Raw genomic sequence first — 13,830 nt, 5'->3', positions numbered from 1 at the left:
CGCACTCGCACTCGCACTCGCACTCGCACTCGCACTCGCACTCGCACCACTGTAGCTGTAAAATGGAGAACTGTCTTCGGAGTAGGAAAGATAAGGTTTATTTGCTAGTATGTCTGACAACTCTCAAAGGCTATATAAATTGTAGAGGATGTGTAGCCCTGCAATGGCAGAGGAAAATTCAAGTTCTCTATGTTGGTGAAAACACAGATCTGACAAAAAGAAATTAGAGAAAATTATGGCCATTTTCATGCTGGAATTTATCTTAAATGCATAGATTCACAATGGAAGGAGAATACATAGGATCTATCTGATCTTGTGCTCTCTTTGACACCATCTTCAGACCAGGTCTGCTCCATTCCTTGTTGAGGTATCCAAGCTTGGAGTCAGGAAGACCTAACTTCAAATCTTGCTTTAAACATGTGCTAAGGGGGCAGCTAGGTAGCTCAGTGGATTGAGAGCCAGGCCTAGAATTGGGAGGTCCTGGGTTCAAATTTGACTTCAGACACTTCCCAGCTGTGTGACCCTGGGTAAGTCACTTAACCCCCATTGCCTTGCCTAGCCCTTAACGCTCTTCTGCCTTAGAGCCAATACAAAGTAGACAGCCAATACAAGACAGAAGGTAAGGGTTTAAAAAAAAATGTGCTAACCATGAGCAAGTCACTATCCATCTCTGTCTCCATGTCCCCATATAAAAACTAACATTCATAATAGTGCCTACCTCACAGGATTGTTGTAAGGATCTAATGAAATAACATATGTAAAGCATTTTTCAAATTCCATTTGAGTGGTAATTATAACAGAAGGGATATAATCTGAATGAAACACTCTTCTAGTTTTCAAGAAATTTATAATCTGGTTAGATGAAGTGAGCATGCATAATTAGTGAACAGTTAGGTGTTAAACACTTGTGTCGCTGCTTCTAAGTCTTCTAGGAGATGAGAAGAAAAATATCATGATGAGATCAAGTGGTCAGAGAAAGTGGTAAAAGGGTCACAATTGTGGAAATGTAAAGATGTAAGAAAGGGGTGGGGGAAGAAATTTGTGTTTCACTCCAGAGGTCTGAGTCAAGTCATGATGAATCACTATAAGAGGAAGAGCCACCTGAGACTTTTGTCCATGAGAAGTGAGGTGCTAAAGTCACATCCCCAAGAAAGAGCATCAACATTTTTATTTGCTTATTTTGGTTTTGTTTTAGTATTAGAGGCCAAGCAATCTGCTACACTGGCCTATTTTGTGAGGTATATACATTCCATTCTAGGAATTCTCCTTTTTCTCAAAGCTTTTTTAAACACAAATGATGAAATGCCTAATATAGGCAAGAGACAGAAAAAGCCAAATTGCCTGATTTCTGGTCAATTCTGTATCCATTTGGCTACATGGCCTCTCTTTGGGAGGCCAGAATGTCTATAGATACCCATATATGGATAAAAACCATGGGCTGAACACTGAACAGAAGCACACATATGAAAATTGCACCACACAGATCTGTTTAAACACAGGCAGTCAGTATATAATGTATAAGTTGTGTTCTGATAGCATGCAGACAGCCTTTCTATTCCTGGCGATTTACTTTATTTCAAAGCAGTAGGGTCAGGCTCCTTTTATTTAACTTGGAGAATAGAATGTATGAAATTAAGCCACATCTTATTATAAAAGGCCATGGTGATTAAGGTTTATCTTCTTCTGTTCCTCTTGTCCATCAGCCTTGCATACATTTCTATTTTCAATGATTCTCTGTGGATGCCAAATCATGTCTTACTGTAAATATCAATTACCCTTTAAAACATTAGTCAGAAAAATATGGAACAGTTACTTACTAAAATGAAACATTTTTATATTTGCTCTGAAAATCTTATCATTAAATTCTACTCGGGTAAATTGTTAACTCACTTAAACATTTAATAAGTATCTGCTGCACACACAATATTGTGGGAGGTAAGACAATAATAAAACATTTCCTGTCCTCAAGGCACTTAAATTGTTCTGGGGAGTACAAGATGGACTCAGTGTCCCACCCAGAAGGGTGAAGGGGGGTAGTTTAAGGAAATAACTTAAGTAAGAGTTGATCTCTGAACTGAACTTAAAAAGAAGAGCAGAAAGTCTATGAGCCAATGAGAAAAGAGAAGTACGTTTATGTCTTTGTCAAAAACACTATGACTGGGGTAACAGACTCCATAGGAATATAATAACAAACACTAATGAATCTGGGCAGTTGTGTGCTTGAACCTTTGATGTTGAAGGTTACCAAAGGAAAATCATCTCAAGTACATATTGAGTACTTCTCTATTCCACCCCTCCAATCTATAATTTCTTTTTACACATATACTCTAAGATCATCTAGGTATAATGGGGAGAAGCAAAGGAAAAATAAGGAATTATTCACATCCTCAATGAGCTTACATCTTAGTAAAACAAGATTAGCAAGAGCAAACCACAGAAGACAGTAAATAATTGGATATTATGTATTTCATATAGATTAAGTAGTATAAAAAAGTAGAGAAGCAGCAGCAAAAACAAAAATTAAGTCCTACTATAAAACATAAGAGAAGTATATCATGCGCCTTTCACAGATATACATAGGAGACACATTTTTTGTAAAAGAAAAAATAAGATAATTTTGGTTATATGTAAAGGCAATATTTCTACACAAAAATATTAATAGTTCTAAGAAAAAATATTTTCACTTGTAAAAAAATTATATCAAGTTTCTTGAAGAGTTTGATACTTAATTTACATTAAGTAGTATAGAACAGTTAACAGAAATATAGAACTAAATGAATTACCAAATAACATACTTCCATAATGGTCATTGTTTTAAGAGCAAACTCGTACAAAACCAAAACCCAAAATAAAATCATAAATACACTTAAGTAAAGATGACTCCAACAGTTCTTTCACTAGAGGTGAATAGCATTCCACATCATAAGCCTTTCAAGATTGTCCCAGATCTTTGCATTGCTAAAAGTTTTCACAGATAATCACCATATAATTGCTGTTATTGTGTACAGTGTTCCCCCAGTTCTGCTTATTTCCTCTGCATCAGTTCCTGAAGAACTTTCCAGCTTTTCTAAAATCATCTTGCTTATCATTTCTCATAACACAATTGTATTCCATCACCAACATGTACCTCAATTTGTTCAGCCATTCCCCAATTGTTAGTCAATATATTTATAAAAAAAAATAATATTTGGAGTAAGAAAGGCAACCTGGTATAGGGACAACTATATTGAATTTAGTCAGAAGAGTTGGCTTCTAACCCCATTTATGCAACTTATGTTACCTTGGGCAAATCAGTTCAAGGCACTTGGCTTCCATTTTCCTCGGTCAAATAGGGGGTTAATACTAGAAGCTCTTTAAGGTATACCTCCATCTTTGCTACTTATTAATCTTACCACATGTGGCAGTTTTTCCATGTGAAAATAGGATAGTTATATTTAAAAAGGCCATCTACAAAACACTTTAATTGCATAAACATTTGGGAAAATGATAATTGCCATAATTTCTTCTCTGTTTTCATGTAATTTTCCCATCTTCTCCTTTATTGCAGGAATGTTTTATAATTTTTAAGCTATTGTATATAAGTTCTATCAGTGTATTTAGATCCCCAAAATGTTCCATATCAAAATAAGATTGGGAAATATTGCTTGAGTATCCTTCTTCTGAACTTAGTTTTCTTTTATTTTTAGGAGGATGTAGATAAGGCAGTGAAAGCAGCAAGATCAGCTTTTCAAATTGGGTCCCCATGGCGGACAATGGATGCCTCAGAGAGAGGAAGGCTCTTGAACAGGCTGGCTGATTTAATTGAAAGAGATCGTCTGTTATTGGCAGTAAGTATAAACCAAATAAAGCAAGAGATTGTTAGTGACCTTGATTTTATTTTTCCTTATGAGTTGGTTGTGTTTGCAATGATAATTTCATGTCCTCACAAAAACAAACACTAAGATTTTTTCCAAGTTTTAAGGAATTCCTTTTACAAGCTGTTTTACTTCTCTCCAATTATGTTAAAAAGAATCTTATTGAAGTAATCTTTTTTTACATGAAATAATAATAATAACAGGAACATCAATAGGATAATGCTAGGGATTAATCTTGTGATTTCATCAGTATAGAGAATGCATTGACAGGAATATTCTCTCTCAAGGCAGGGCAGCCCTTTCTCTACAAAATGGAGACTTTCCTAGAGTACTGAATGGCTGTTGCTTACTCAGCTTTAGGCCTCAGAGCCAATTCTTTCAGACCAGTTATCTATCCAGGATTCATTTTAGTGTTTTGTGTCACTATTAAACTTTACAAAATACTCTTCCAGCATCATAGACTCAGAATTGCAGGTGAAAACAAACACATGAATTTAACTCTGTTAAGAAGATTTTTACCCTTCAAATTGTGTATGCTGTTATCTCTTTATCCCAAGTCTGATGAGAGTAGGGTTCTAGTATTAACAGCTCTCTACCCCCTCATCCCCTTCTCTGTGACAATTCCTTCACTCATCCCTCCTCAATATGAAATAGTCATTCTATCCTACCTCTTACTGGCCTTATTCCACTAATATTTTGGCTCACTCCTTTACATTGACCTCAACCTGGAGCCTTCCATCCATACATGCCCCTTCAAAATACTCAGGCAGTGATTATTACCAAAGGCTATAGATGGCATTTACCTATATAGGAATTATACATTTTGTTTGAGTTGCTTATGATTTAGTCTGTCATTACCTTTGTGTGTTTCCTATAGATGAAATTTTCTGCCAAGTTCTGGGTTTTTCTCCAGAGACAGCTGAAACTCCTTTAGTTCATTAAATATCCACTTTTTTTCCTTTTATAATTTTGTTCATCTTTGCTGGATATATTATTCTTGGTTGTAAACCCAACTCTTTTGCTCTTCAAAATGCTGTGTGTTCCTTGACCAGCATTCTTTTAATGTTGTACCTACTAAGACTTGTGTTATTCTTACTGTAGCTCCATAGTATTTAAATTAGTTTTTTATTCTTGTTGTAGTAGTTTCTCCTTAAGCTTTGAACAATGCAACTTGGCAAAGATGTCTTTTCACTTTCATCTTTTGGTCTCTTAGAGGTGTATTTTTTCAATTTCTGTTTCTTATTTGAGAATTTCTGGGCAGTTTTCCTTGATGATTTCTTGGAGTATGATGTCCAAACTCTCTTTTTGAGCATAATTTTCCAGGACTCCAAGTATCCTTCTATTGTATCTCTTTTATATATTTTCCAAATCTATTGTTTTTGTGAAAAGATGTCTCAGTCACTTCTTATTTCGTTCTTTTAATTATTGCTTTATTATTTCTTTTTGCCTTGGGAAATTGTTAGTTTGCTCTTTTCCAGTTTTAGTTCTTAATACATTATTTTCTTCTTTGTGTTTCTGAATCTCTTTTTCCATTTAGGTGATCCTTCTTTCATAATTTTCTTAATTTTCTTGCATTGCTCTTATTTTTTCCTAATATTTCCTCAGCTTCTCTCACTTGGGTTTTAGGTCTTTTTTTAAAGTTCTTTCCAAAGCACGTTTTGAGCTTGTCATCATTTATAGTGTTTCCTTGCTATTTTTGAAGTAGGTATTATTTCTTCACTCACCTCTGAGTTGAGTCAAGATCTTCTCTTTCTCTGTAATAGCTATCAATAGTTGGGTTCTTTTTTCTTTGTTTGGTCATTTTGTTGTTTGGGTTTTTTTTAATTATTTTAGTGTCCAGGCCAATAGACTTAATTAAAAGTCCCAAAGTTCCTAGTGTGTAGGGTACATTACCTCAGGTTTCAGGACATTTTCATGTGTTTGTTTTCACCTGGGTCCTATTTAATTATAACAGTTGCTATAGGCTAGAGTCAGATATACTCCAGATCTCTCACTCAAGCCCCTGTTGATGATTGACCTCAAATGCTCTAACAAAGTATTTATTATATAATCATCTATTAAGTGTCTCTTACATTCAAAGCATGATGTTTGATACTAAAGAAGTCACATCAATTCTATTTTTAATACAAGTTTCAGAGGGTAGGTAGGTGGCTTAGTGGATTGAGAGCCAGTCCTATAGATGGGAGGACCCGAGTTCAAATCTGGCCTCAGACAATTCCTAGCTGTGTGACTCTAGGCAAGTCACTTAACCCCCACTGCCTAGCCCTTGCCACTCTTCTGCCTTAGAACTAATACAGAGTGTTGATTCTAAGATGGAAGGTAAGGGTTTAAAAAAAAAACAAGAAGTTTCAGTCTAGGATTGTGGAGAACAGAGGACAAAGGAAAAAAATATGAAATATTTAAGCCTTCCTTATTGATAAACCTAGCCATGTCACTCTTCTGTCCAAGATTCTTCAGTGGCTTCAGTTGCTCTCCAATTATCTTAAGCCAGGTATTCAGAGCTTACCACTCTAGTGCCATTACACTATTTCATATCTGTCTGATACTACTCCTTTCCAAGTATTGCACCTCAACCTGTCAATAGGTAAAGATTATCTACTTCATAAGTTCTTTAGCTGACAGCTATGAATCCTTTTAAAAATATTTTGAAAATTATATTTCAATATAATCTGTTCCCCTCTTAGTCATATATTTTCTTGTATACATTAAAAAAAATTCTGACAAGGTGTCCATGGACTTATAGTCTGTCAAAGGGATCCATGACAAAGAAAGATTAAGAACTCCTGAAGTACCTAAAAGCAATCAGACAGAGAGCCGGACTAATTATTTAGTTAAACTTTGAAAGCTATGTTTGCTAGAGTAAGTACAACAAGGATTTGCAATTTCATCAGTGTAAGCAAACTGAATCTCTCCTTCTCAAACATTGCATTCCATCAAGTAGATAAGTCCTAGAGAGTTGGCTCAAACAGAATAGATTGATTTGCTTACCCAGGGTGCACAGACATCATGTGTCAGAGGTAAGATTTGAAGCCAGATCTTCCTAATTTCAAACCTAAAACTCTTATATGCTATACCATACTCCCTTTACATTAGAATATTATTGTTACCTAAATGAATAGAAGTATAATATTTTTTTAAATCAAGACAAATTATTGAGTTCAGTTTGAGCTTGATCTCTTCTTTTTCCCCAGACATTAGAATCTGTGAATGGTGGAAAAGTCTTTTCCAATGCATATCTGATGGACTTAGGGGGCTGTGTGAAGATATTGCGCTACTTTGCAAGCTGGGCAGATAAGAATCAGGGTCGTACTATCCCAATAGGTAAGTACATTTGAGTTCCTAAAAGATATAGAGTTTGAACAGATCTATCTATAACCAAGTACTTCAAGCCAGAATCACTTTATCTGATAAGAAAAATTTCACCTTGGCAGCAGCTAAGGCCAAGGCCTATTCATTTTTATCAAAGGTTTTTTAATTAGATTCAGCAAAATTATGCCAAAAACAGGCTTATAAATATTTTAATAAATATCAAACATCCTTCAATTGGTCTAATTATCAAATAGAGTAAAAGTTATACACTCATCTCCTAAGGGTCAAAATTTTCAAACCGATGCTTGACATTATTCCTCTTTTTTTCCCCTTTTCTTTTGTAATAATTATGTTCAGGTATCAGGTAACTCTTTCCACGTTTCAATAATATACTAGCACAATCATCTTGTCCTAGCCTTGCTTTGTACTGCTGAGTTCCCATACAAGTTTGTTAATTCAAAGAAAGACGAAAATAAGTCTGGGACCAAGTTTAACAATGTTAAGGAACTGTTTGTTTACATATCTATATTAATATAATATATATGTACCTAAATCTATATATTTTAATGGGGATGCAAGTAACTTCATGGAAAGATGAATAGAAATTTGGAGAACTTGAACTGTGACTGGAATTTGATTCAACTTAACTCCAGAATAAAAGAATTCAAATGATTCAGTGGCATAAATTATATTTATTGGTTTTAAGAGAAACCGAGTTTGATCAGATAATTTTGGAGATAAGCCAACTATTCATCTAAAACCTAACCAGTTCTATCAGAAAATGGATAAAAATTGTCCTTCAATAATTGTCTATCTCCACTATGTGAGAATCAATCTAGCTCTCCAATTTATTGATCCCTATGGTTGAAAATTTGATAGAGATGATTCTTAGGTTCTCCAAAGAGACTGAAACTATCTAAGAACCAATGAAAAGGCCCTAAAAGAAATGAATCATAGAAACAAGATGGGCAATGGGTAGATCAAGGAAAATGAAACACAGAGAACTAAGGAAATAGTGGGGCACAAGTCATGTGGCTCATTTTGAGGATCTGTTTTCTAGAATGATAAAGCAAGAGAAAAAATGAAATGTACAAGTGGATAATAATGAGCGGGTATTAAAATACAACAAGGATTTGATGAGCACCTACTATGTGTCAAGTATTTAGAGAAATTAGTTCAGAGACTATCCACTGGAAGGGCAGATACTGAAGCTGAAGGTTAAATACTTTGACCACATAATGAGACCACAGGACTCACTGAAATAGATTCTGATGTTGGGAAAGATTGAAGGCAAAAGGAGGAGACAGCAGATGAGATGGATTGATAGTGTCATGAAAGCAATGAACATGAGCTTGGGCAGAATAGAAGAAATTGGTGGAGGGCCTGGCATGGATCTTGAAGAGTCAGACATGACTAAAAAACTGAATGACAAATGTAAAGTATTTAACTAGGTTGTGGTGGAATACAAAAAGGAAATGGGACAGAGTTCTAACTTTTAATAGCCACCATGTTTCTGTAGGATCTATAATCTACAGAAATTTAAACAAAATTTAGCAGGAAAGACCAAATGAAATCTCTGAGTATGTGGAATGAAGTTAAAATCAGACATAAACCAGATGTCTTTGGAAGGAATGGGGAAGAAAAGGGGAGGATTAGAGGAGATGTTTGTGGTTTCTTGGGGTTTTTGTTTATTTTTATTTTTTTAAAAACATTTGGGGCAGAGCAGTGAGGGAGGTTGTACCTCCAGCAAAGAGAATGGAGCCTGTATTTTCTATAAATCCTCATTTCTATTTTGCTATTAAATCTTGGCATAGTAAAACTCTCAGAACTGTATTTTTTGGCGCTTTTCCTAAATTTCCTTACCACCAGTCTATTCATTGCCATTTTGCCACTTATTTTCTGGAAATATTTGTAAATATAGTCAGATACTAAACCATGTCATGAATCTTCATTTTGTATATACTTAATAGTTAGTTATTTTTCAAATGGATCTTTTGAGTGTTCCTGTGCTTTTTTTGTTTATTTTTTTTAGATGGAAAGTATTTCTCTTACACAAGACATGAACCTGTCGGTGTTTGTGGCCAAATCATTCCTGTAAGTTATCTGACATAAGATTTTTTAAACTCTTGATTAAAGGATAAAGCAGTGACTTTTTGTCTCATAAAGTTCTATTTAGAGCTGTATTAAATACAAAAGTTGTGGGAATATTGTTCAGTAAGTTATATTGAAGTGTTTCTCATAGGGAATAAATGACTTCTATTTGTAAACTAGGAATCCTTGTACCTCTTCAGGACACAAGAATATTTCCTAATGTTTCAGTGCTAGTGAAGAAACTTACCTCTTCATTGAAGTCATGAGACATTTACTCAATTTAAAAGTTTTTATTGCTCTTCATTATATCCTTTTGTAGCATGCTTATAGTTTGTATATGTTCTATCTTTTGAATAAAGTTAGAATGAAATAGCATGGAATAAAGAGAAATTAAAGTAATTTGCTTCAGAGAGCATAATTTTAGAGTAATTAAAACACACCCGTTTGTTCAACATCTTTTTGAACTGCCTATTGGAAATCTCTGATTTCTGAAAAGCACCATCTCTAGGCTGTGAAAATTCTAAAAGGAATTTTCTAAAGTATAACATGCGTAAGAATCATGCAGGATGATTGGGTGTGGATGGAAAACACCCACACCAATGAGATTAAAAATCCTTTGAAGTATCAACATTTGAAAAAGTATTGCTAGTGGCATTTTGGCATACAACCCTGAAGCATAGTAGCACAGTGCATCTCTCTTTCCAGGCTTAAGATGATGACACTTTATTTTTATTATAAGCAAATAGAAACATGCCTCTCTGTGTGTCTTTATCTCTTTCTTACTTTATAAACACATACACACAGAAAGTAAGAAAGAGCAAGAGAATCTTCTTGCTAATCCCTTGCAGAACAGCTACAGAAATGATTTATTGTTGGCATTTTCCAATATGCCAACCAAAAAAATTTTCTTTTTCTACAAAAACCTAGAGTTTCATTGACATTCTTTATGAAGGACTGCCTCTGCCAATGCAGAAAAAAGGCACCTTCTTGATAACTCTTTTAGAGAGTCTCCTGGAGCAATACCAGGTTCAATGACTTGCCCAGGTACATACATGTAATCAGTTTGTTGTAGAGGTAGGACTTGAATTCAGGTTTTTCTGACTGAGGCCATGCTGCTTTTGATGGTAAAGATAGTGTCTAAATAACTAGTTAGATCGCCTAGATTTGGAAATGGAATGTTTATATTTTTATAGTAAAAGTCAAAAAATGCCATTCAAAATACTTATTATTAAATCAAAAGTAACAAGTTCAAATTGCTCACAATTGGATAGATGTTTTTAGTGACCCATTTATTCCTAAAAACATTACCAAGGCAATGTGATAATGTAGTAAATAATGACAAATTGTCCAGAGAACAAAGAGCTTTTTCATACTTTAAACATAATGTGAATCCTCACTATATTTCACAGGAAGAACTTGGTTCTTATACCATGAGCATGCCATTTTTTTTTCAGACTGAAAAGTCACTTCAAAGGACAGAAATGAAAAGAACCCTATCTGTTCCCATTCCATCCTATATAAACAACATGATTTTATTAAAAGAGCACTTTTTTAAATAAAGGATTTATCTTTTGTACTGTTTTCAAATAAATAAGATCATGCAAAAATCAAATATGTACTACTCTAATTATTACTGTTTCATATTTGGGAAATTAGAAATCTGTGAAAAATCTAATCACAGATCTGTGATTTTATAAGTATGGTCTGAATCATAACTCCTTTATGTAAATATATCTCTGGTCTGAATCATAACTCCTTTATGTAAATATATCTGTGGAGTTGCTCTAGTTAGGAGGAAAAAATCCTCATTTGGTAACCACTCTTGGGCTGAGCTTCCTTTTTTAAAAATTGCTATGGTACTCTTCAGATGATATATAACTTTTCCACAAACCCATATCTAAGAGTTTTTTTGGTTGGTTGATACTCATTAATTGCTTTCTAGTGGAATTTTCCTTTGGTTATGTTCATTTGGAAAATTGGACCTGCACTTTGCTGTGGAAACACTGTGGTTGTCAAACCAGCGGAGCAGACCCCACTCTCTGCACTTTATGCAGCATCCCTAATCAAAGAGGTAAGTTTGCCACGTCTCAATGTGCTCTAGAACAATCTACTGGGTTAGAGAAAGAAACAACAAAACAAAACTTGAGTACCAACTTCTCTAAGAATGATCCTATATAGTTATATGAATGAATCTTAAAATATAGTATATATAGTTTTATTGAGTGTTCTCCCTCATTAGAATGTGATCGCCTTGAAGGCAGAATCTATATTTTTGCCTCTCTTTGTATTCTTATCCTGTAACACAGTGACATGAATGACATAATCTTAACCAATGCTTTTGTGGGCTGACTGACCAACAAAGACTAGACCTAAGAAGAGCCAACCATTTAGTTCTTTGGTGCCTAGGACTATAAACCTTAGTTTTCAGATCTTGCTGATCCCTACTACCATTCTCCTAAGCCCTCCATCCTTTCCACAACTTCCTCTGAGATCTATGATGTTTGCCTAAAGTTTTATCATTGGATTGCCCAATTGTTTCCATTCCCCATTTGTGTGACTGAACTGATCATAATTCCTTTCACTGGCTACTAGCAACTCCAGCTATATGGGGTTGTCTCCCCCCATTAGAATATAAACTCCTTGAGATTTCTTGCTTTTATATATTTTTATAGCCAGAATTTAATGCGGCATTTGACACACAAGAGCTTACTAAATGCTTCTATCACTTTTCCATTCATTTATTCAAGGTGCTTTTCTCTATAATAGTTTAGACCCTTCTCTAAAATTAAGCTGTGGCTTTGTCATTCCTTTAGGCAGGATTTCCACCAGGAGTAGTGAATATTGTGCCGGGTTATGGACCCACAGCTGGAGCAGCCATTTCTTCTCATATGGATGTGGATAAAGTGGCCTTCACAGGGTCCACAGAGGTAAGAGAATTGAAGTATTAAGTTATCTTCAGTGGTTAGAGGCCTGCTTAAAGTAGCTACTTTAGGGGTTTGTTTATAAAACACAGACCTGTTTAATGATTTGTAGCTCACTAGATGGCTTTCAAATGTGCCACATAAGCAAAATAAGCAGTTTACAAAAGAGTTTAGAGAAGCAATCCTCTGCCATTGAATTCAATAGGCATTTATCCTTGTCTCCCACTTGCAAGGCACTGTAGTAAACCTGGGAGAATGGTAGGTCTGGGAGAATATAAACTTCTTGAGGGCAGGAGCTTTTTTATTTTTGTATTTAATATTCTCAGTGTCTAACGCAGAGTTGGAAATATAGTAGACATTTAATAAATGCTTGTTGATAGATTGATAGAGGCCTCATTACCCTCCCAACTCCTACCAGACTTCTTCCTTTTCGTGTTTGTTATAAATGGAAAAACTTGAATCCTGTAAGCAAATACTAACTTACAGGGTTGGGGCGGCTAGAGTGGGGTCTCTGTGTGGCTGTGGATGAGTCACATGTGTATATATAAGAGCTAATTGTGATTACAAGAGGTTCCTAGCCAAAGGCCTGCACTGAGTGATTATATATATGGCCCTAAAGCATGGATGGATACCACGACTGACATGCAAATCAAGCCTAGCGCTTGGAAGTTTGAAATGATGACTATCTTGCTTTTGGGGTATCATTTCAGAGGAACTATGGTGAATGATATGCTTTTTAAGTTTTAAAATATAACAGCAATTTGGAGACCTCATTGAGTTCTTGTAAAACTTGATTTTGCCACTTCTCTTTCTACAAGAACTTTACATTTCAAAGTCTTTCAAATTTATAATACCTGACATTTGGGTAGTGCTTCAAAATGCATGAAACTATGCAGATTTTCCCATTTGTTCCTCACAACAACACTATGAGACAGCTGTTGGAGGAATTATTATCCCTATTTCACCCAAGTGAAAATTAAGGTTCAGAGCAGTTGAGCTACTTAGAAATGGTCATACAACAAATTGTAAGAAGCATTGAAACTGTCTTCCTGAGTCCAAGGGTAGCCTTCTGTTCCCCACTCTGCCTCATGTAAAAGCTCTTGTAAAGGATAACCAAATAGAGCAACAGTATTGGAGGTCACCATTCTGACCCATTTATATATTAGAAGACATAGTTGATACCCCATAATATAGAATGGTTTTCTGGATCACAAAAATTAAGCAAAATTCTAACCCTTCTTCCTCACCTCTTAAATTATATCTTTTTTTCATGCCTAATAATGTATGTTTCAATCTGTATCTACAATCTGTCACCTCTCTTGCTAATAATAATTTTTCATCATCATTTTTCTGGAGTCATGAATAGTCACTGCATTCAGAGTTTTTTTGTCTTTCCAAGTTATTTTTCTTTACACTATTGTTGTTACATAAATTAATCTCCTGGTTCTATTCTCATCACTTTACATTAGTAATATAAGCCTTCCCAGGTTTGTCTAAATCCAATCCTTTTGTTATTTTTTTACGATATTAAGAATATTTAATTACTTTCATACAGAATAATTTAATCAGCCAGATGCCAAAATGATGGGCACTCTTTTTAGTTTCCAATTTTTTCCCACTGGAAAAATATTGTCATGTATATGTGGGAAGACATT

At 34.9% G+C, this 13,830-nt stretch overlaps 1 protein-coding gene across 1 annotated transcript; it reads left to right on the top strand.

Moving 5' to 3' along the window:
• Nucleotides 1-3,686: 3,686 nt before the first annotated feature.
• Nucleotides 3,687-12,181, top strand: LOC123256434 (retinal dehydrogenase 1-like; the record flags this gene model as incomplete). The annotated part of the gene is made up of 5 exons (XM_044685051.1): nucleotides 3,687-3,827; nucleotides 7,046-7,175; nucleotides 9,196-9,257; nucleotides 11,197-11,325; nucleotides 12,068-12,181. Coding segments are annotated over 5 exons (576 nt in total), but the record flags the coding sequence as incomplete, so codon positions are not given.
• Nucleotides 12,182-13,830: the final 1,649 nt, after the last annotated feature.

This window comes from Gracilinanus agilis, unplaced genomic scaffold (genome assembly GCF_016433145.1).
Source record: "Gracilinanus agilis isolate LMUSP501 unplaced genomic scaffold, AgileGrace unplaced_scaffold58979, whole genome shotgun sequence".
Classification (NCBI taxonomy): domain Eukaryota; kingdom Metazoa; phylum Chordata; class Mammalia; order Didelphimorphia; family Didelphidae; genus Gracilinanus; species Gracilinanus agilis.
Note: the sequence above shows the minus strand (reverse complement) of the source record. Positions and strands in the feature narration are given on the sequence as shown.